This window comes from Ictalurus furcatus, chromosome 2 (genome assembly GCF_023375685.1).
Source record: "Ictalurus furcatus strain D&B chromosome 2, Billie_1.0, whole genome shotgun sequence".
Classification (NCBI taxonomy): Eukaryota; Metazoa; Chordata; class Actinopteri; order Siluriformes; family Ictaluridae; genus Ictalurus; species Ictalurus furcatus.
This window is the reverse complement of record NC_071256.1, coordinates 8,589,173-8,614,561: the sequence shown is the minus strand read 5'-3', so window position 1 is coordinate 8,614,561 and position 25,389 is coordinate 8,589,173. Positions and strand designations below refer to the sequence as shown.

The following is a 25,389-nucleotide window of genomic DNA, read 5'->3' as shown; positions in this document are numbered from 1 at the left end:
TTCCAGGATGGAGCATAAGGTATTTATAGCAAATACTGCGTCACTGTCATTTTTGTGACTTTGTTGAAGGTCTCTGTATGATGTGCTAATGCATGCAAGCATATCCAGGTGTTAATCACCATCCCAGGTAGTATCAGGTGTTCAAATAACCACAGCTACATTTGTACCTAGCATTAAATTACCTTAAATGCCCATTACAAATACTATACCTGTAAAAGTAACAATCAGGACATTGCTTCAAAGTGTACAAAATTTATACAAGCATGCACATGAAAACTGATTTCTAACTTTAGATCATACCTTTCAGGGCACTGGGGTGTCTTGATATCATCACATTCATCTTCTAGCCATGCCTTTTCTCCTGCACAAAATGATCAATGCTATAAGCTATAATATGATTAGTCAGAGGTTTTTGTAAAAAGTGCCATAAGAGAAAAAGGTCTGACATACACTCACCGTCCACTTTAGTAGGAAAACCTGTACACCTGCTCATTTATGCAGTTATCAAGAGGCTGGCAGGAGTGGAACCTGATGCATGATTTTCTTTTATATTGCATTGGCTGATTTGATTAGATGCAGGTTTACAGGTATTCCTAATAAAGTGGATGGAGAGTGTGCTTTAGAAAGATGCCAGCCAAGTTTTATGTACATAGTCCAAAGTGTACAATGTACAAACCACACAACATTCGATCAAAACTTGAATACTTAATATTGAATAATAAATTGCCTGATGTGGAACATCATAGACATAGACAGCATAATGGCACAGAAGCATGTCTACCCTCATTTAAAAAATATACTGGTTCTAAGAATGTGAAACTTGGACAAGCCCCCAAGCCTACATGTACCACTTACCCAGCAACTAACTGTAGTATGTTAAGTAACTGGGATCAGTCTGACTATTGTATCTACCGTGTATGACCCTTGCTCTACACTCAGCATCATTAACTTTTACTGATGACATTGCGGTATGTACACTGTAAACAGTAGCCTGTCCAAAGTCCCTTTACCCCTTACCAATTTGACAAGTTTCCTAGGAACTCTCTTCATAAAAGACTCATTAAAACCAGACATATGGTGCACTATATACAGTATGCCATACAAACTTTATTCTACAAGGAACAAGGAGCCATTTGAGACTCAGCCATGGGCAAACAGTTAGTATTGCTTCATTAATTCTGATGACAGTTTACAATATTTAACTGACTCTAGGAGTCTATGACTACAAATTAAATCACCATAAAAGAAATAATAATTAAAATGTGCTTTATTAATTTCAGGGTGACTATGAAAAAATCTATGTTGGTTTGAGGAAAGTCACTACAGAGGATGGGGCGGGGGGTATGCCATTTGTAAGTTGCTTTGGATAAAAGCGTCTGCTAAGTGAATAAATGTAAATGTATGCAGTAGTACAGTAGAAGATCTTTGGCTGGAGTAAATGGTACCTGCATGCATATAAGTCAAATCAGAGTTTATCTGGGCATATTTTAACAATTTCTTTACCTTTACACATGCTGTTGTAATTTGTACAGCAATCGCCTTTTTGACCACAATCTGCAGCACAAGAGCAAAGGCTGCTGGGTAATCTCTCCTCACCACAACGGAATTTGGAGCATGTCCATAGTTGACCTGGTAGGGGAAAATGCCAAATCACTGGGAAAACTATTTTAATAATTATAATCTAGCATCAAACCAATGCGAAAATGACCATGTTCAAATTTACATTCAAATATCTGTGATATTTATAAATATCTATGCTTAAACACATTTTCTACCTGAGAGCAAGAAGAATAGGAGAATAAATAAAAAGTGGGTAAATATAATTAGCAGAATCATCATGACTGTGATTTACTTATAGCAGTCATAAGAGTTCCTAACAGGACAGCTATGTTATTCACTATTTCAACCAGAGACAGCAAACCACATCCACAAAAATAATCTGTATAGCCTTTTTATATGAAGAAATATCACCCATATTTTCTGTCACTAAATAAAGAAAAAACAGTAAACTAAAAGAAATCCACCCTAGAGATTTTAATCTTTATAAATAACATGATCTTCTCTGGTGCTGCTGTTTTTTATTTTAAACTCCTTTATCAACATGTTGGTCTTGTTATGCTCTGGCAGAAACAAACCAGTGAAAAGGTTTGGTGGAGTGAAAAATCATAGTGTTTATTAGAGATTGGTTTACTGAGTTGTTTTTTAAAAAGCCTCCAGAGCCTCTTTTCAAAATGACAGCATTATGTGACCACTGGAAACAAAGCTTCATTACCTCAGGTCTCAATTATAAGGCATGCCAGTGTCTCTGTGTCAGTTTTAGTGCACAATTCCACTTCAGCTCTATTCTGGTTCATCTTTATTTAGGACAAATGTATAAAACAGTATTTCTGTATATCTTACTGTAAGAGGAACTGGATGAAGGTTTGGTGAACATGATTGTTAATGATGCAAAACCATTCTCCATTATTGAGAACCAGAGTTTCAGGACTTTTTAAGAAACCTGACTCCACTTACATTCCTGCTGTAGAAAGTACCTGAAGACCATAAAAGGCATGCTGAGACATTCGCACACTGACTTTTGTTACATAACCACTTTGAATTAACCTACACTACAAAATTCTGTTCTGAGGACAAATAAATCTCAATATACATTTCAATATAAAACTTCCCCATTGTGCTAGTAGTGTGCTGTCTTAAAGCTCAAGAGTGTACAAATTAATACTCATTAAGATCAAATTAATACTCATTAAGATTAGAATGAATATATATATATATATATATATATATATATATATATATATATATATATATATATATATATATATGGGTTGTCAATCGATTAAAATTTATCATCAAATTAATCAATTACATGATATGCCAATTAATCAATCGAATTAATCGTACATGAATTTTGGCTGAGAAGTTTACCCCCCCCCCCAAAAAAAATTCATTTAAAGTCATTATTGTTTTAGATGAGAAAAGCATTGAATATACATTACAAAACGTAGCTTTAGAAAGAAATATATATTTTTTTGATTCAACATAAACTTACACATAAACACAAACTTATAGGTTGTATCGGAGGATGCAATTTGAAATGCTTCCATTAACCTGCTTCTGGGCGAGAAGTTTTCCAGCCATATGACATTTGGCTAGGGTCGGCTGAATTTAGCAGGGAAGCTAAAGGTACACCTGAGTTTGTCCAGGAACAGCAAGCTAACCTTCAGCAAGCTCATAAAGTAGCATGCCAGATATTAAATGAAAACCTGACTGCCTCTGCCAGAAAGTTTAAAATGGGCCGTGGTTGGCTCTTCCAGCAGGACAATTATCCAAAACATACATCAAAATCAACACAAAAATGGTTTACTGACCACAAAATCAAGGTCCTGACATGGCAATCCTTGTCCCCTGACTTGAAACCCATAGAAAACCTGTGGGGTGAACTGAAGAGGAGAGTCCCCTAGCATGGACTTTGAAATTTGAAGGATCTGGAGAGTTTCTGTATGGAGGAATGGTTTCAGACCCCTTGCTATGTATTCTTTTTGAACAAATGATCAAAAAGTTAAACAATAAAGACTAAATGAATAGTCTTTATAGTCTACAAGTTGATTTGTTTATAAAGCAATGTTCCAAATAAAATAAAACTGTAACATATATTTGATGTGTTATTTTAAATCATTAGTCATGAACTATAGTAACTGTTGTCACTATTCAGTCCTCAGTCCTTCGTTAAAAGGAAGGAAATTTGTCATTGAACTGTCACAAATTTGAACGGAATATTTTTGCTTTAGTGAGCAAGTTAGATCAATAAACTAAAACAAAATGTGCTAATGATGTAATTGTTGATTAGCAATCTGAAAATTTAAGTCTCCATCCAAATGAACCAATGTAAAGGGTTCATAACAATGGGGGGTGAATATTAGTGCAATCTTTTGTATATTTTGTTTGTAAATAATTTTGCAATTTTGCAATTTGGCCCACTTGACATTGGACTAAGTGTAATGTGTCCTGTAAAATAAAATCAAGTCAGAAAGAATTTATGGATGAATGTGTTAAGCTTCTGTCCAAAATTTCCACCGACTTTAATTATATGTTAATTTCTCGTGACTTACCAGCAACTCATATACCAAACATTTTAATAAGCTGCTCGAGACATTTAAATATTCACAGTATGTTACTAGAGTCACACTCATCTTGATCTTGCTATCTCTAAAACATTAATATTGGAAATCTCAGACATTTAAAGTTATGACTATTTTTGCATATATTTTGTTTATCTTCCCCATCTTCTCCCAGATTTGGCCACCTTCAAATTCCCACACACCAACCTAGTTTTTCCTATCATATGACAGCTAGCAACTGGGAAGGGTGAAGGCTAACACATGCTTTCTCACAGACACATGAAGCCAGCCAACCTCAACTTTACAAACTGCTGCGTCACAGAGCTGCTTAACCACATTCATGACTCCCACGAGTGGTTAGTATTGCTGTGATTCACAGGGGAGAGACTGAACACCCTCCACTCCACCCTGGGAGCATGGCCAAATCTACTTCCTTCACCGTGGCATTGTCGAATTCAAATGTCCCGATTTGAAATGGGAAAATAGTGAATATCTTTAAAAGACCTGAAATTAGATTTACAGACATCTCAACTAATTAATGATAAAATAACAACCAGTTTCTTTTCCCTGTTATTGACAAGTTAATAAACCCTGCCAAACTTCTTTTTTCATGATAAAGTAACACATATTAGAGACAATATATTTTAATTTCTCATGGTGATGGATCAGATGATATCCATGCAACCCCAAGAGTACTTTCTGTACATTTCCACCAGCCTTTCACAAAACACACTGGTTATCTGATGATCTGTTGAACATCATGACTTGTTCCATACAGACAGGTGCTTACTTCAGCTGTCTGAACCATGGTATTATCATGAAGACGACTGACTTCTGAAGAAGAGCAATCTTGATCCATTGATCATTAGCAACTACAGCCATTTTCAAATCTTCCACTCCTTAGACAAATACTTGAAGGTCATCTACCAACAGTGACACCGCTATCTCTTATTTCTAGTTTGTATGATGTGTACCAGTAACTCTAGTCAAATTAATGACCTAAGCTTTAATAATGACACAAATAGACTCTCTGTTCTAGTTCTATTAGATTTGTGTACAGCTGTTAATTGTGACATTTAATTAGTAGACTGACCTTTAATGGACAATATGACCCTGTTCTTTTAAGAGACACATTTTGAGTTTAATTCAAAATCTTAAAAATCAAAATTCTGCTTTTTAGCCTATACAAGCATCCTCTTAGCTCCATCATTTGAAAACACGCCATATATCATTCATTTGCCAAATATTTATTTTCATATTCATTCTGGTTACATGTAACTCTACCTCCAGGCTCTCCTCTGAGGTTTATGAACAATGGGGATTGCTCCTCACCATTGCTAGATCCACTTATCTGTCTGTTTCTGTCCTGCATGTCTCTGATCAAAAGTTAATTAAATTTACAATCAATGTTTCTGTATTGAAACACTGCACGAAAGCCCATCTATCATATCGTAAAACTGGATCCATTAGCACCTCATCAATCTGTAATGCACTTGATTTTTTACCTCTTTTTCTACTTACATTCTTTTCTACAGACTTAGTTCTTAAATTTAACACTCGCATTTCTGACACTCTCCATACATTTACTCCTCAGATAACTAGATCTGTTCCAGCCACTTGTTCCCCTCCATGGTTCACCTCTGAGGTTAAAACCATAACAGCTGTCAGTAGGCTGCTAGAGTGTCTGTACAAGAAAACTGGCCTCACAGTTCATTTTCTTACCTATACAGATCACATTAAATAACAGAGATGCTCTTAATATGACTAGGTCATATTAGCTTTCCATAGCTTTCCTATCTAGCATCAAGTCAGTCATTAAGCTCCTTCAGATCTGTCTGACTGTGGATCGGTGGAGTCCAAACTCTTTAGAGATGATTTTGTAATCTTTTCCAGCCTGATGAGCATCAACAACTCTTTATCTGAGGTCCTCAGAAATCTCCTTGCCATGATACACTTCCACAAACATGTGTTGTGAAGATCAGACTTTGATAGATCCCTTTTCTTTAAATAAGACAAGGTGCTCACTTATTGAGCACCTTGTTTGTTGGGGTGACACGTTATTGTCATCCCATTGATTGAAAACACCTGACTCTAAGTTAACCTTAAAAATAACTGCTAATCCTGGAGGTTCACATACTTTTGCCACTCACAAATATGTAATATTGGATCATTTTTCTCAATAAATAAATGACAAGTGTAATATTTTTGTCTCATTTGTTTAATTGGGTTCTCTTTGTCTACTTTTAGGACTTGTATGGAAATATGATGATGATTTTGGTCATATTAATGCAACTATATAGAAAATTCTAACTTCTAACTTAAACTTTCAAGCAACACTGTACATCACCCTCTTCAAGCCAGTCTCCCTGTCCTCCTATTTCTCACATTGTAACTGCTCTCTTGCTTGTGGTCAGGTTCCTCTCTCTCACTATCCCACATTAGACACCCATACAAGGCATTCTGCATCCTGAGGGTTCGTTATGGAATCTCTTCTACTTACTCTCTACATGAATCCTATCGCCTCCATTATTCATCGATACAGTCTAAAATTTCTCTTTTATGCTGACAATTCACAAACTTATCTCTCTACTAAATCCAGAGACACTCCCTCTGAGACGGTACACGCCTTGCCTGATTTAAATCAAACCTCAAGACACACACAAACTGTTTTCCTTCCCACAAATTACTATTTAAATCTCTGCTTCTCTGCAGTTCCTGTGATTTCTGCTAAACACTAATTACAGAATAGCCATGGTTCTTCTTAACCTGTCAGTTTCATAAATTTTATCATTAACATTTTATTTTATGATTTAATGTTACTATTCATTTGATTGCTCTGTAAATTGACCTTGAGTTTGTGACAGGTGCTATACAGATAAACATATTGTTGTTTTGTTGCTGTTAATAATAATAATAATAATAATAATAATAATAATATTACACATAACATGACCATATTTCTCATATTCTTAAATCATTCCAATGCCTTCCAATTAAGTACAGTATTGATTTAAAGTACTTTTACTCATCTACAACACATTTAATGCCATTATTCTCAAATACATTTCTGACTTGCTCACTGTTCATAAACTAAGCAAGAACTTTCAGGGTGTTGGCTACTGGTCTTTTTTTTTTTATCACTCTCAGAATTAACATTCAACTATGTAGGTGGGAATGTTTATCCCCCCCCCCCCCCCCCCCCCCCCATGGTCCTATTCAGTGGAATCCGGTAGTATAAAACACAACGGTGTCCCTTTTTAAAAAAAAAAAAAATAAATAAAAAAAATAAAATAAATTAAAAAAAAAAGGAACAAAAAAGAACAAGTTTAAGACCTTAGCATATTTAACTCCCTATTCCCATATCTAGCTGAAAAGCATGGACCAGAAAATAAACATTTCCTTGAATTTCTACAACATAAATTCATTATATGATCTAAAGTCAACCTAAAAGACAACACACCTCCCCACATTAGTATCACAACTATTTAGTAGTTGTTATACTAATGGGGGGAGGTGTGTTGTCTTTTAGGTTGACTTTAGAGCATTTTTAGAGATTTATATATGAAGGCACCAATGATAAAACGATCAAAGTCACATTGTGCTTGAATTCCAGAATTTGAATTTAAAAGTTCAGAACCTTCGTATATCATAATAGTTGAGAACAGAGAAAATCTTGATGATATGTTCACTAGACCCATTCATAGTCTTTATGAAGACACCAAAAGTTATCAGCCATTATTGTTTACATTGTGTTAATTGAAGCATGAAATAATGCTTGTGTGGACTGTGATCTTTCTTTCATGGGTATTCACAGTAATACAGTGATGAAATTATACTAATTTATTCAACTGAGCATCATCAACATCACTTTGCCTACTTGGAGATACATCTGAGATCAACATTACAAAGGAAAATACAATAGTCCTCCTTACAGTGCTAACCATCGCCAAGAAAACCATACTAAAATATTGGAATTCAAAGAACAATATTAATATCACACACTGGAAAAACCTAATAAAAACAAAACTTTCAAAATTAACACTATTTGGACACCACTGATCACCTACATACATCAGGGAATCACCTTGCAATAGCCAACAATACAGCTTCTACAGACCAACCACATGATCAAAGCCATACCACACATCTCAAACATTATGCTTACAAACACACGTAACAAAACTACACATACATGCATACAACATTTACAGAATCCAAAGTCTATGTTATACATATTAATTAACTCAACTGACGGTTCAAATATTACACACTTTCCCCACCATACCCCCCCAAGCCCATCACTTTGATAAGTACCATATCTCAATCACATCCACTGTCTTTTCATGTCTACTACTTTTATGTCTACAACATAATTAATTATATTTTACTGTCACTATGATTATGTGATGCCATCATCTGATTGGAGTTCAGCTAAAAGAAATAAGGTGGAAAAAGGAACGTTTATTACTTTACCTGGAACATTTACAGACAAAGAAATTACAAAGACAAAGTAAAAATTGATTTTAAAAAGTTTGATCTGCTTCTACAGTCCACATAGGTCTTCTGCCATATAGATTTTTCCCCTATGGTTGTGATTTACCATTGTAAAATATCACCATAAACGATAGACTAAAAAAGACATGAAAATTAGCATCTCCACCATTTCAGGTTTAAGGAAAGTACAGGAGGGTGTAGTAGTAATAATAATAATAATAATAATAATAATAAAATATCAGGTTCCTGCCAGCAGTGTCCATCACAAAAACTAGCGGGATGGTGGAAATTTAGGTGAATTACATTTTCCATGTTTGAACGTGTCTGAGTGCTGACAGGAGAGTCAAAGCAGAGTTTAAGGCATATTCAATATTTTTTGGTCAAAATAATTGTCCTTTTTTCTCTTTCAGACAAAAAAACCCCCCAAATTGCACTTATTTCACTACATTCTATACTACTGTACTGTTCACTAAGCTGAGCAAACATAGATATAATGGATGATAGATTTATCTCCAAATTAAGAAAGTCAAAACTTTTTCTCATGACAAAAAGCATGTTGAGAGTATGTAAGATGGGATGAAGGAGGCAGGGATTTCAGGCAGTGTTAGTTAATATCAGGGAGTTCAAAACACTTGCATAAATCATTACAGATTAATGTGTCCTTCAGCTCATTTCCTGGGATAAATACACCACTCTTTTAGTATATTTGTGAGTAATAACTCATCCAAGCATACGCCAATGTTAAACTCCTGCACAAAATGCAAAATTAGAGCAAACGTTACTGGATATTGTTGCCGTATAACATCATTTAGCGATGATTAAATCATTATATCACACAAGTCTAGTCTACATTTTAATCACTTCAATAAGTCGTCCAGAAAGTCAACATAAGCCCCTGCTCAAGTCGAGTCTGAATACGAAGAACCTCCCCTGCACAGACATCGATATAACTTTTGAACTTAAATCACTGACTCAAGGTGTCAACTCTGAATGAACAGCTGAGCTACTTACTGGGTTCAACACACACTTCTTCATAGTCCAGACAGCAGTTGCCTTCCTGCACACATGGTGCGTCACAGTGACATGATGACTTGCTGTTTCTATTTCCAGAAAGACACCTATTTCTACAGGAGTTATCTGTCATAGAGAGAGAGAAAAAAGAGAGATCTCTGTAATTTAGTCATTTCTGAAACATGAATCATCCTGCTATCTGCTGCTATAGTTTACAAAAAAAAAAGTTATGTATTTCTATGGCTTCAGAAGGTAACAATGAATAAATATTTTCACATCACTACATTAACATATAGAAGGTGTTCACCTACTTTATACACTGCTAATAAATACCCAGTGCAATAGGACTCAGGTGACACATCTCCCTGTTCCATTCTCATTGTTTACATGATTTTTTAAATGACTTTTGCACACCCGACATTAATGGAGCATCTTGCACAATGGGATTTTACACTAATCCACCATGTACAGTATGTACTCTCCGATTGGGTTAATTGTAAATGTACATGTAAATATGGTACTACGGATATCAGCATTGCATTTACTAAGATTGCACTACCTCATCTTCACACTGTTTGTTTTTGCACTAAGAACTGTATATTACAAACTTGTGTGCTTTTTCTTCCCCTGTTGTATTACAGTTGAGGCCAAAAATACACCTGCATACACATCTCCTAAAGACTTTCAAACTGTAGAGTACTGTTTTCTCTGTTCCAAATAGAAACGTGGTGTAGAGCTGGTCACAGCATGCTTCATAACACAGTCAAACTATTCGAAAAGAAATTCGGTGTCATTTATTTATATTATAAATAATCTCATTTAACTTTAATCTGCAGAAATGTTGAGTGGAAAAGCTTACTTTATATAATTAACATAAGTGTTAATAACATAACATACTGTATGTCTGCTCTGCAGTCCAGTTCATGACCATATTATATTGCACATAATGGACTGTCTACAATTGCAATGAAAGATATTTACAGCTGACTCATTTGTAGATATTTCTAAATCTGAACAGCAGTACAATATAAAAAAAATCCCACTTTTATTATGGACATAAAGGGACTTTCCTGCCCAAATGGATACACAATATATTTAAAAAAATTCATTTATGATAGCCCTAATACCAAACCATAGTATTAAAGATTCTACCCTGTATTACTGAATGACCTGTTTGTCTGTTTTATAAAAACAAACAAAAAAAAATATCACATTCTATCTTTTTGCACTTCACTTTGATTTTGGAGAGAATGCAGGGTTTTCCTCTCAAATGTGCATCAATCATTAGTATACACAAAGCTCATCAGTTTACACATACTCCAGCAGTTCATAGCCCTGTGCACTGTGGTCAAGTTTGTTAAAGCTGTGTGGGTGTGTTTGTGTGTGTGTGATTATTGACAGCACTCTCCCAGTGCGTACTGATTAAAATAAAATGCAATTCACATTTTACTGGGGTTTTTACTTCACTTTCTTTTCATCTGTGTGACTGTGTGATTACTGAGTGCATGTGAAGCGTGATGAGCTGCGCAAAATACCATATGACACTATGAGTATAGCTTGTACTGACCAATCTGAGTACCTGACAGTTTAACTGTGATATACTGTCTGATTAAGTGGTAAATATACACTTAATGCATATTTATAGTTTCTGCTATTAGCTAGCACTTTTGAGTCTTGTTTTGAAGTATGATCATCCTCCTTCAGGCAGATCTGGAAACCCAGCTGCTGATGACATTCAAAAGTATAGCACAAAGGAGACCCATAGGATAACCAATAGTGACTGACTATCCATCTCTATTTGTGATCAGATCAACCATCATTATAGTCTAAATCTGTGACTGCAAAATAAATTGAAAGATTAAATTTCCATATTAAGTGTGAAGCAGTAAATAAAGATCCCACCTTTTAAATCACAGTGTAGCTTCAAGACAAATATAACTGCTAGGATTACAGCCAGTAATGTGGTCAGAATAACCTGTGGAGAAAATATAAAAACAATTAATAACAACAACAATAACGATGTTACTACTACTAGTACTAAGTTTTCCATATATGTTGTCGTCTTTCAAGTTAGTTGTGAGCAAGTGAGTCTTACAAACATACACATTATACAGTTGTATTTAAACCATTGTTTGGGTATTTTTAACAAGGTTAGAGACAATTAGAGGGATTTTGGTCCACTTGTGCTTTTCTTAGGTTTGTGCATATAGAATTACCTCTTCAATTCAGACCACAGTTTGCTTTACAACTCGTCTGTACTTCAGGCTTCTTCAAAACATTCATCAAAAGTTTAACAATAGAATGAATATAAATGAGTGCAGCTGCAGCAGTAAGTTCAGCCAATCAGGAGATGTCTTTACTTTGGCTCCAGCAGCGAGCTGAGAGATGTTTGAGACAGTATGAGCAAACTGGCTAAATGCGTGTTTGGTTCAAACCAAGCAATTATAAAGCAAAGGAGAGTAAATCTGGAGAGATTTTGTAGATTGATGACTACTGTCAGGAAATAACTGTAGTAATTGCTACTGTCCAGAGTCAGAAAGTGGATGAAAAAATCACCACAGAGCCCACACACCCGAGCCATTAGCTCTTTCAACTCCTCCCCTGTGGCAGGCACTATAGTGCACTCTGCACCAAAACATCTGGGCCCATGAACAGTTTTTTTCCAACATGCCATCTGCCTTATGAACAGTTAGTTAAAGTTATTTTGCAGTTAAATTTTTCTGCAATATACAATTGTTAAATATATTACTATATAAATGTATACTTATGTGTGTATAATATTTTATGTATGTATGTGTATATATATATATATATATATATATATATATATATATATATAATATATATATATATATATATATATATATATATATATATATATATATAATATATATATCCCCATTCTCAACCGCTTATCCATTATCGGGTCGCGGGGGCAGCAGCTCCAGCAGGGGACCCTAAACTTCCCTTTCCCGAGCCACATTAACCAGTTCTGACTGGGGGATCCCGAGGCGTTCCCAGGTCAGTGTGGCGATATAATCTCTCCACCTGGTCCTGGGTCTTCCCCAAGGTCTCCTCCCAGCCGGACATGCCTGGAACACCTCCCTAGGGAGGGATCCTTACCAGGTGCCCGAACCACCTCAACTGGCTTCTTTCAACGCAAAGGAGCAGCGGCTCTACTCTGAGTTCCTCTCGGATAACCGAGCTTCTCACCCTATCTCTAAGGGAGAGGCCAGCCACCCTCCTGAGAAAACCCATTTCGGCCGCTTGTACCCGCGATCTAGTTCTTTCGGTCACTACCCAAACTTCATGACCATAGGTGAGGGTAGGAACGAAGATTGCCCGGTAGATCGAGAGCTTTGCCTTCCGGCTCAGCTCTCTTTTCGTCACAACAGTACGGTAAAGCGATTGCAATACTGCTCCAGCTGCTCCGATTCTCTGGCCAATCTCCCGCTCGTATGTCCCCTCACTCGTGAACAAGACCCCAAGGTACTTGAACTCCTTCACTTGGGTTAAGTACTCATTCCTCACCCGGAGTAGGCACTCCATCGGTTTCCTACTGAGAACCATGGGCTCAGATTTAGAGGTGCTAATCCTCATCCCAGCTGCTTCACACTCAGCTGCGAACCAATCCAGTGAGTGCTGGAGGTCACGGACCGATGACGCCATCAGGACCACATCATCTGCAAAAAGCAGCGATGAGATCATCAGGTCACCAAACCGCAACCCCTCCCCACCATGACTACGCCTCAATATCCTGTCTATGAATATCACAAACAGGATTGGTGACAAAGCGCAGCCCTGGCGGAGACCAACCCCCACCTGGAACGAGCCCAACTTTTTGCCGAGCATCCGGACACAGCTCTCACTTTGGGAGTACAGCGATTGGATAGCCCTAAGAAGGGATCCCCTCACCCCATACTCCCTCAGCACCTCCCACATTAAACCCCTGGCTACCCGGTCATATGCCTTCTCCAAATCCACAAAACACATGTAGACCGGATGGGCATACTCCCAGGCCCCCTCAAAGATCTTTGCAAGAGTAAAGAGCTGGTCCGTTGTTCCACAACCAGGACGGAATCCACATTGTTCCTCTTCAATCTGAGGTTCGACTATTGGCCGAACCCTCCGTTCCAGCACCCTGGAGTAGACTTTACCAGGGAGGCTGAGAAGTGTGATACCCCTATAGTTGGCACACACTCTCTGGTCCCCCTTTTTGAACAGGGGAACCACCACCACAGTCTGCCACTCCTTGGGCACGGTCTCCGACTTCCACGCAATGTTAAAGAGGTGTGTCATCCAAGACATCCCCTCCACACCCAGAGCTTTCAGCATTTCTGGACGGATGTCATCAATCCCCGAGGCTTTGCCAATGTGTAGTTGTTTGACTACCTCAGTGACCTCCACCAGTGAAATTGACGATGATCCCCCATAGTCCTCCACCTCTGCCTCTACCATAGAGGGCGTGTTAGTCGGATTCAGGAGTTCCTCAAAGTGTTCCTTCCACCGTGCAATTACTTCCTCAGTTGAGGTCAACAGCATCCCATCCTTACTGTACACAGCTTGGATGGTTCCCCATTTCCTACTCCTGAGGTGGTGGATGGTTTTCCAGAAACACTTTGGTGCCGACCGAAAGTCCTTCTCCATGTCCTCTCTGAACTTCTCCCACACCCACTGCTTTGCCTCTTTCACAGCAGAGGCTGCAGCCCTTCGGGCCTGTCGGTACCTTGCAACTGTCTCCGGAGTCCTCCGGGATAACACATCCTGGAAGGCCTCCTTTTTCAGTCGGACGGCTTCCCTGACCACCAGTGTCCACAATGATGTTCGAGGGTTACCGCCCCTTGAGGCACCTAAGACCTTGAGACCACAGCTCTCTGCCGCAGCTTCAGCAATGGAAGCTTTGAACATTGCCCACTCAGGTTCAATGCCCCCAACCTCCACAGGGGTGCCAGAAAAACTCAGCCGAAGGTGTGAGTTGAAGATCTCGCAGACAGGGGCCTCCTCCAGACATTCCCAGTTCACCCGCACTACCCGTTTGGGCTTTCCAGGCCTGTCCGAAATATATATATATATATATATATTTCCAAAGGCTGTGAATACTTATGTACATGTGCTTTTTTTGTTTTTTATTTTTAATAAATTTGCAAAGATTTCAAACAAACTTCTTTCACGTTGTCATTATGGGGTATTGTTTGTAGAATTTTGAGGAAAATAATTCATTTAATCCATTTTGGAATAAGGCTGTAACATAACAAAACGTGTAAAAAGTGAAGCGCTGTGAATACTTTCCGGATGCACTGTGTGTACATATATATGTACATATAGAGGTCACATACATGTACCTGTTGTACACTATGTGTGTGTACACGCATTTGGCCAATAGTTTTTTGTAAACTTAAATATTTCTCACACCATGCATACTACTGAGCTAACTCCTTTTATTCTCTAAAGAGGACGTTTAGGACTTTTAAATGATAGCAAATGTCTGGGGGTGGGGTTTTGGGAACTTCCTCTTCAAAGAAAATGGTGTCCATTACCACAAGGACATTTTATGGAAAGAGGAAAAGTAAGTGATTAATCATTTTCATTGAGCAAAATTTGCCTTGAAATGTTATATTTTATGAATCTTTGTTATATTTTATGAATTTTATTTTATGAATCTCTGAAGAACACTATAAGTCATTTTCTAAAGTAACGTAACAATGTTTTACCATGGTAGGAGAGTGTTAAAAAAAGGTCCTGCACAGTGGACATTTGTAGTTACTACCTCCATTTTGTTCTCCATTTTTCTCCTGATGGAGAAAGGGCTGGAAGGTACTGGAACTCTCATGAAGAACAGAATTCCAAAGGAGTGCAACATTATACGGGATCAGGGCTTCAAAAAGAAAGGAAGAGGGGCATCTTAAATGGTGGTCAGATGAAGTCCTGAACTCGCTGTCATTAAGTGGTTTGACAACAACCCAGTGGTCATGCCATCATCTTCCTATGGCACTTAGCCTCAGGACACATGAAGTAGATGGTCTATGAAAGAGAAAAGGTATGTCCAGGTACCAAGACCAGTGTAAATTGCTGAGTCCAACATGGGTGGCGTGGACATGGCAGACAGGACTCTGAGTTTCTACAGGATGGCCACTCATACTCGTAATGGACAAGTGCGTGCAATTTTCCACTTTTTTGATTTGGCAATCAACAATGCATGGCTTCAGTATAAGACTAACTGCCAGCTTTTAGGAAAGAAACCAAATTCAAAGTTCCTTGAATTCAAATTGCACCTTGCTGAGCAGATGATTACTCAGGGCCAAGTAGGAATCTTATTTACTTATTGTCATCATGATTCAGTTTCATGTGTACCGAGTTCTGATGTATATTTTTAAAATAAAACCCCCTTTTTTTTTTTTTTTTTTTTTTTTAAAGTTTTCAGTATGCTTATTGCCTTCCAAACAATTGGGGAAGTTAAGAAAAAAAGTAATTGGGAGACATTTTTTTCCCCTGGTAGTCAGGAGGATATGGATTCCAACCTTCCAAACAGCATGAGTTCGTTACGATAATACAGGACCTGGAGAATCACCTGGGTGGTACAGAAATCAATGCAGATGCGATACGTGGCCATTCAACCTCAAGCTAAGCTAGTGACCTTTGTCATTCCAACTCTAATATTCATCATGATCTCGCATTGCAAAAAAGCAATTTCAATAAAGTAAAAAGCCGTGTTTCTGGGGAATTATTTTTTTGTGTGTAAAAAGAAAAATCTTGTCAATCATGTTTTGCATTATAAAAGTAATTTCATTTTAAGAAAATATTTAACTTTGTCTTAGTAAGGTCTTCCAGCAAATATTAGGCTATATTTAACCAGTAACAAGCTACAATATGCAATGGTTTGCATAACATACCAGCAGAGGAACAAGATTGCTTTCCTTATTTTAAGACTAAGACCACTTGCACAACTTTAATTTTTCAATGAAGCAGCTATGCGTCATGGTTTTGCTGAAATCCACACTGAACTACATTACCCATCAGGCCCAGCATGTTACATGACCCACTGATCACTCACACCTGTTCTGTGTTACCCCTAATAAGCACCCCTATAGAAGTTCTAGGGTGCTTCTCAATACTCAAACTGATGTTTTATTGTTTCCTCGCTCTTTCGTCCCCCAGGCCGTGACCTGGGAAATGATCAATGTGAAACATCTTGAAGGACATATTAATCCTCTAATTGCACCGTGAGGAGGCAAGGAGTGAGGAACCATCCAGAGGAGCAAGGATACACAGGTGTACGCCTATGCGGAAATGATTCTTGTCAAAAAACCTGATGCACATACAGTAACTCACAAAAGTGAGTACACACCACACTTTTTTGTAAATATTTGATTATATCTTATCATGTGGCAACACTGAAGAAATGACACTTTGCTACAATGTAAAGTAGTGAGTGTACAGCTCGTATAACAGTGTAAATTTACTGTCCCCTCAAAATAACTCAATACACAGCCATTAATGTCTAAACCACTGGCAACAAAAGTGAGTACACCTTTAAGTGAAAATGTCCAAATTGAGCCCAAAGTGTCACTATTTTGTGTGGCCACCATTATTTTCCAGCACTGCCTTAACCCTCTTGGGCATGGAGTTCACCAGAGCTTCACAGGTTGCCACTGGAGTCCTCTTCCACTCCTCCATGACGACATCACGGAGCTGGTGGATGTTAGAGACCTTGTGCTCCTCCACCTTCCGTTTGAGGATGGCCCACAGATGCTCAATAGGGTTTAGTCCATCACCTTCACCGTCAGCTTCTTTAGCAAGGCAGTGGTTATCTTGGAGGTGTGTTTGGGGTCATTATCATGCTGGAATACTGCCCTGCGGCCCAGTCTCCGAAGGGAGGGGATCATGCTCTGCTTCAGTATGTCACAGTACATGTTAGCATTCATGCTTCCCTCGATGAACTGTAGCTCCCCAGTGCCAGCAGCACTCATGAAGCCCCAGACCATGACACTCCCACCACCATGCTTGACTGTAGGCAAGACACACTTGTCTTTGTACTCCTCACCTGGTTGCCGCCACACACGCTTGACACCATCTGAACCAAATAAGTTTATCTTGGTCTCATCAGACCACAGGACATGGTTCCAGTAATCCATGTCCTTAGTCTGCTTGTCATCAGGAAACTGTTTGCGGGCTTTCTTGTGCATCATCTTTAGAAGAGGCTTCCTTCTGGGATGACAGCCATGCAGACCAATTTGATGCAGTGTGTGGCGTATGGTCTGAGCACTGACAGGCTCACCCCCCACCCCTTCAACCTCTGCAGCAATGCTGGCAGCACTCATATGTCTATTTCTCAAACACAACCTCTGGATATGACGCTGAACATGTGCACTCAACTTCTTTGGTCGACCATGGCGAGGCCTGTTCTTAGTGGAACCTGTCCTGTTAAACCGCTGTATGGTCTTGGCCACCGTGCTGCAGCTCAGTGTCAGGGTCTTGGCAATCTTCTTTTACCCTAGGCCATCTTTATGTAGAGCAACAATTCTTTTTTTCAGATCCTCAGAGAGTTCTTTGCCATGAGGTGCCATGTTGAACTTCCAGTGACCAGTATGAGGGAGTGTGAGAGCGATGACACCAAATTTAACACACCTGCTCCCCATTCACACCTGAGACCTTGTAACACTAACAAGTCACATGACACCGGGGAGGGAAAATGGCTAATTGGGCCCAATTTGGACATTTTCACTTAGGGGTGTACTCACTTTTGTTGCCAGTGGTTTAGACATTAATGGCTGTGTGTTGAGTTATTTTGAGGGGACAGTAAATTTACACTGTTATACAAGCTGCACACTCACTACTTTACATTGTAGCAAAGTGCCATTTCTTTAGTGTTGTCACATGAATAGATATAATCAAATATTTACAAAAATGTGAGGGGTGTATTCACTTTTGTGAGATACTGTATAAATTCCCCTCTGGCAGATCTTGTGGGATCTGCCATAATTTCAAACAAAAAGTCCTTTGATGTGATAGAATTTTCTGTGAAATATTATTAAATAATATGCTTACATTCAGTATTGTCATTAATTGATCCTTGCATGTTTGGATATGCAAAGCTGCACAAAAGATGTGATACTTTCTATATTGTTTATTAATTCATTGTTGAATAAACCAGACATTTCACATACTATCAGTGCATGTTGCTTTAATAAGAATGTTGTTATTAACCAAGTTCCAACAACATAATGGCAGATCCCTGAAGCACAGTGAGGTAATCCAGCTGAACACAGTCATCATTAATTGACGTCGCTTTGAAGTGACACTTGAGAGAACGAGGATATTCTATTTGACTTGCTTCGACTCCTCTCTCCTCGCATCTCATCCTCGCATCTTTCCCTTACATCCTAAGGGGGTGGAACTAAGAAGCGAGGAAAGGAAAAAAGGATGCACAAATAAGAAATGAAAAGCATCCCTTGTTTTTCAGCACCTAAATGTCAAGCTTTTGATGTTGTCGTGTTCATGTGTTATCGTGTGTGCTACAGCTGCTCTCATAGTCTGCATGTTTTTGCCTTGTGTCCAGTTTTACAATTATGGTTCTTGTTTTCACAGTTTTGCACTTTATTCAGTAGAAATCGGTGCTTACATCCGACGCCTTCAACAATCCATGACACCATGTTGCAGAGTTTTTCGCTGCTTCAATAAAAATGCTAAAAAATAACGATGCTTCTGGTGCCTTAATTTTGGACAAAGTCACTTATTTTTATTATTCTGTTTGAAGAAATTGTGTTTTATTGTAAGCTCCCCCCCCCAAATTAAGGAATAAGTTCTTAAAGTCAGCTCAATCAAGAGACCAAAATACTCATTAAGTCTATCTTGAATAACTGAGTTTTCATTGCTTATAATATGCACAACTTGCTTAAAGTTTGGCAGTTTTGTCTAGTTTTAAGATCCAATAGCATTTTTAGTGACTAGATATTTATGCTATTTTGAGAATTATTACCAAGTCAGTTTTGCTTACTCCATTGGCAGATTTTTTTCTCTCTTGGTTCTAGTACACTTTAACTAGATTTAAGTGTGTCTTGCTTGTTTCAAGAAACCCATTTTTTGCAGTGCAGCTGAAGTGAGTTTTTTGTGTTAAATCTCATACACTTACTGCTTCCGTAGAAATGAAAACATTGCCTGTCACAGTCAGTGATTATTATTATTAACACAACTTTAAGGCATCTTTCTATTTACACTTGAGCTCATGCAACAAATGTGGCAAGTTAGAAATATTATTTGTTAAACTCAAACCCATTCAGCTAATCTTGTTCCATATAGCAAGAAGTGGTGTGTGTTCACAAACTGAGATTAATCATGTGAAATGAGAAGCAATCAATGCAAGTTTTTTTATGCTGTAATTTTAAAAAATTATATTGTCACTTTTAAATGTATTGGAACAGTATGGCCAGTTCTATTGTTTTCACTGAATGCATTTGGTTTTGAGATCTAAAGATGAATATGAGATGATAGATCAGAATTTTAGCTCTCATATTTATATCTAGATTATATCCGGTAAACAACTTAGAACATGACATCTTTGGTGGCAGTCCACCCTCAAGTCTCCTTTTCATTGTCTCATATTCATCTTTTAATCTCAAACCAAAATCTTCAGTGTACAGCAAAAATAAAAGAATTGACTTTGCCATTCCAATACATACAAAGGGGACTGTATAGAATTTTAAGAGTCGTTATTTGAGCAAGGCTTCCTGTCATCTTGAACCAGTCTCCATGTGTTTTCAGCACCTCTGTGTAACATTCAATTTAATATGTCAATTCAATGTTTAATATACTAATATATCCCAATTAGAACGGTATATACATCGTTCTTCAGAGACATTCTGCTGTTTGGACAGTAGTTTTCTTTTCTCTGTGTGTGCGTGTCACAAGCTGGAGGTTTTGTAGCAGACACAAATAAACTATATTACATGACACAGTAAGTCGTCTGTTCTGTTATTTTAGGTTACTCAGCTCAGTTACACACTAGGATTTACTCTGATAATAACTGCACCTAGAAAAGTGGTTTCCTTGTAGCATGTTGCAGTAGGATTGTGTTTATATCCTACTGTTATGGTACTCATGTATCTGCTTCACAGCCTCATTCAAACAAGCTTCACCCATACTATATTCTTCAACACTAGACAACAAGCTGTTTTTGAGAACATGTTATCCCTGGTTTTGTCAATTAAAGTACTAAAATAGGTGTGAAATCTGTAGAATAAAAAAGGCCTACTAAAACAGACACATGAATGACATACTGGCACATTTAGTCTGGAATATTCTAAGGGGAAAACAGTTTCTCAGAGGTTCTTATGTTACTGCTCTCATGTTCTCAGTGTAACAGACTATTTTTGTTACATGTAATGATGACACTAAATACATCACTGGAGTGCTTTACAATACTCAAACTGTAATATGCATGTGGTTGGAAACACTTTTCTCAGGGCTGGGTGTAAATCTGCTCCCCACACTGTGTTCTCAGTGGAAAAACACTGCTTTGTGGGTCCTGCATATTTGAGTTGAAAAACAAACACATTACTGTAGCACTTTAAATATACACCCGTTGGGCCTCACTGAGGAAGCCACTCTCCAGGGATGTGTCAAATGTGTGTTTCTCCATATTCTTTTAATAAAAGCATTAACAATTTGGCACCCCTAATTAACGAGTAAATATAATTAACCCAATGTAAACAGAAAACTCCACCCACAAAATTAAGTGGCAGCAGTTCAGGTTTTTTCTTCTTCTTTTTTTTTTTGTGCGGTACTCAGTGGACATAGCAACACGCCATCATCAGATTAATCCGCACTAGGTAGAAAAAACGGATTACAGCCCACAAGACCCCATGTCCTTTCGCTCTCACCTTGCTAAAACATGACTACCAGAGAGGTCACCAAATCCTTTCGTTTGAAATATGCAGATGTTTTAAATATACTATGAACAGACTCTAAATGAATTAAGTGATACAGAGATACACATCGCGCCAGGGATATCCGTTTGCACTAAAAACAAACAAACAAACAAAAAGACATGAATATAATTCTTTCGGCTAAGAGCAACATAAGCAAACACCTGGTAATCATATAGTCTTTCTTTTTTTAACCAGTTTCTAATTTTGATGATTTGTTTTTCAAACTCATGCATTGTCCAAAAATGTATTTGTAAACTAACAGGAGTAGCATAAATATTTTTTATATCTCAAACAAACATGAAATCAAGTTTTCTAACCGTTGAAGATTTAATTTACTAGAGAATGTGTTTGTATTCATTAGTATTTATTTTATGTGAACAAACTTACCCCTGTGATTATTCTCCTTTTAGTGGCTGTACACTTAGTGGAGTTTTGTGGATGCTCCGGTGGACGTGTTGTGACTCTCCCCAGCAGTGTGGCTCCCTGCCTGGCTGTACTCTCTTCTCTCTCCGCTATTTCCATTCTCATTCACCTTCAGACTGAGACTATTCCACTTTCCCTCTCAAGAATAGAAAAGTTACCAGCTCTGTTAACTTTGTGACTGCTGACTAAAAGCCGTGCTGTTCCTGAGCGAATTGGAGTCCCCCTGCATGTGTAACACTGTCGCGCTGTTTATGTTTGTGAGACGTAATGTCTATCCCCGTTACATGTAGAGACTAGAGACATAATGACGCTTGAGTTCAACTGGTAACTCGGAATTCTCCAGCTCGGAACCTCCCAATTTCCCACATTACAGAGTTCACACCAACTGCTCTGTCTGAAGTCGGAAATAAAATGAATGCTCACTGTAAACTGTCTGTAAAACTGGAATTAGAGTTGTTTGGTTAGTGCTTAATGTATTAATAAATTGGATGTGATAATTCACTGTGAATAACTCATAAAATAACATGAAAGAGCATTTTAATGAAAACCCTTACAGAAAGCGAAGTATCACCCAGTATTCAAATCTAAACAGAAACTCAACAGAAAAAGAAAATGAAAAATTAAATCATGTAGGCTATATATTTCTAGTTCTTACTTTTCCCCTCTACGTCACAGAAGCGCAACTGAGAGAAGTTTCCCAGCAGGATTTACGAGTTGGGCAGCCTTTAAAACCACTCTTTCTCCCCAGGAAACTTTCTAGTTCCAACTTGGTCATGATCACAGCACAAGACAAAACGTGCACAGATTTAATGAATGAATTGTCGGTGAAAAAGGCAGAACTTTCAAAATAAAAGTCATAGATAGACTGATGGTTCGCAACACTTCAAAGAACTTAACTGTTTTAGATGTTTACACAAGCCGTTAGAGTAAATAAAGCTCATAGTTCTCCACTGCCCTCCAACAAATCAAATTCCAAACACAAGTCTGAGCAGAGCATATGGCGTGCAGACACAAACACTGGCTGTAAGCACTTCACCCTCACTGACCTTCACTCATCCAGGGTGAAATAAGCAGGAGAAAATCATGGCTGAGCCCAAAAATCCCAGCCACTTTCTGTTCAGTGTTTCCCCTTCATGCTGGAAACCCAGAATAAGAGCCCTGAAATCGTGCAACAGTCAAAACCTACACAATTTCTTCGTTCAGGCCTGAAAAATGGCAACACCTTTGTATGGACTTTTAAATGAACTGAAGTGTAAGGTATAACATGACTTTTACCATCTTTTATCACTCTCTCTAACGTCTGTATGCAGCTCTCTATTTCTCTCTCTTTGTTTCTTGTCTGTCTTAGGTAGGTCACTTTTTTTAACTAAGGAGGAGCATCTCCATGAAACATATTTTGGGGGGTTGTCCTGCATGAGGCTGGCTGTCATGAGCTAGTGGACATCCAGAACCTATGCTGGCTCCAGCTAGATGATTAACTAATGTCTCCTGACTCAACCACACCGCTGTTCCTACAGGTTGGAACTTACATGCACATGTGACTTGACTGTAATATGTGTGGCTATAGCTGTGGTTCGAAACCACTGAAGCCAACTCATCTTAGCTTGTGTCCTCAAAAGCAAGGGCCAGATGAAGGACCACGAACCCGTGGTGTGTCAGCTCTAGCTGAATTAAAGCAGCGTTCATGTTGATGATGTGGACTTCTGACTGAAAAAAACCCAATGAAAGTCCAGAGAGATGAATCTGACATGCCACACTCAAACTCCAGCCATCCTCCTGCTGTTAGTCTCTTTCTTCCACCCTGAAGCATGCTTGATATCAGCCCTATGAGGTAGCTATTGTTTTGTGTATTTTGCTTCTCAATTCTAGTTGTCTGCCCTCACAACTCTGTTTGCTGATCGCCTGACTTTTGCCTGTTTACTGACCCCATTTATGTCTCTTGTTTTTGGATTGTTTGCCTGTCCTGTTTGCAATAAAGCACATCATGCAATTGTAGCTGTCTCTGCCGCCTGACAAGGACCTGCAAAGCCAAGGCATCAAAGCTCGTTTCACTGCAGCGAATCCCATTGTTTCCACACAGTGTGTTGCAGCTTGTGTAAGATTTCTATTACCACATGACTGATGATATCCAAAGCTTCGAATATGACTGAAACACTGGAAGTATCCCAAAAACTATAAGTGTGTAAAACCACTGGTATGTTTTTGATACAGAGCATTTGGTAGACTGATTAGATAGAGAATTAATTAGGATACAATAGGGAATATTTGGATTTAAGTCTGGGTTTTGACTCCGCAAAGCTTCTTCTTTTTTTTAAGCCATTCCTTTGAAATTTTTGCCCTGTGCTTTGGCTCATTGTCCTGTTAGACCATATATTTTCACAGAGAAAAAAATATACACAAAATGACTAACTTACAAAATTACTAACTATTAATTACACCTCAAAATTACTTTATATTCAACAAAGAAAACAAGAAAGCAACACTTGATTGCAACACTTTTTTAACTATATAAAAAAAAAACAAGCTAACAAACATTACCACTTCCACAAACATGTGAAGATCAGACTTTGATATATCACTGTTCTTAAAAAAAAAAAAAAAAAAAAAAAACCAGGGCACTCACTCACACCTTATTGTCATCCCAATGATTGGAAACACCTGCCACCTTCAAATTAAACTGCTAATCCTAAAGGTTCACATACTTTTGGCACTTACAGATATGTAATATTGTATAATTTTCCTTAAAAAATAAATGACCAAGTATAATATTTTGCCTCATTTGTTTAATTGGGTTTTCATTATATACTTTTAGGACTTGTGAGAAAATCTGATGATGTTTTAGGTCATATTTATGCAGATATATAGAAAATTCTAATTCTAATTCACAAACTTTTGAGCAACACTGTAGATCCCTGTATATCCCAACACTGTTTATTTCCCTGTCTTCTTCTGTGCATTTCCTCTTGGCTCTGGTGCCTCTTTAGTTGTTTCATCTTCTTCATACAGCTGTAGGATGCAGGAAGTCTTCACCATGTTCTGGTCTTGGTACCTCATTTCCACATGGTGTCTTCGCTTCAGTGGACGTCACTGTACTTTTGGATTGTTCTTTATTAGAGGTACACCCTTCATTGTTTGGTCCAAACACTTTCAATGAAATTACTCTTCCTCCACAGCACACAAGTTGTGCTTGGTCATACTACAACAACTGTATTCAATGTCGCATATGGTGCTGCAATAGATCTGTGCTACTGAGCGCAAACATGCATCTTGCCTTGTGCAACTGCTGGAATTCTTCACAAAGGCATGACATTCTTTGCACCTGGTCATCAGTTGGATTTACAGTTCCCACCACTGATGTGTGGAGCAAAAGTATACTATATATACTTTTGTGAACTAGTCCTAGGATTTTTGTGTGA

General features: G+C 38.1%; 1 protein-coding gene across 5 annotated transcripts in view; it reads right to left on the bottom strand.

The window, feature by feature from the left end:
• Positions 1 to 23,547, bottom strand: part of enpp1 (ectonucleotide pyrophosphatase/phosphodiesterase 1) — a 96,860-nt gene extending 73,313 nt beyond the window's left edge. For 2 of the 5 annotated variants that reach the window (XR_008388225.1, XM_053646518.1), the window contains exons 1-5: positions 21,938 to 23,547; positions 11,529 to 11,601; positions 9,627 to 9,752; positions 1,504 to 1,629; positions 301 to 361 (exon numbers count right to left, since the gene is read on the bottom strand). Coding sequence is in view for 4 of the 5 variants with exons in the window: in XM_053646518.1 (XP_053502493.1) it covers positions 301 to 361; positions 1,504 to 1,629; positions 9,627 to 9,752; positions 11,529 to 11,601; positions 21,938 to 22,078 (527 nt within the window). In the remaining variant the exon portion in view is untranslated. Of the gene's footprint in view, positions 1 to 300; positions 362 to 456; positions 594 to 1,503; positions 1,630 to 9,626; positions 9,753 to 11,528; positions 11,602 to 21,937 lie in introns of those variants that run through there. The other 3 variants (XM_053646503.1, XM_053646510.1, XM_053646526.1) reach the window with 2 other exon arrangements.
• Positions 23,548 to 25,389: the final 1,842 nt, after the last annotated feature.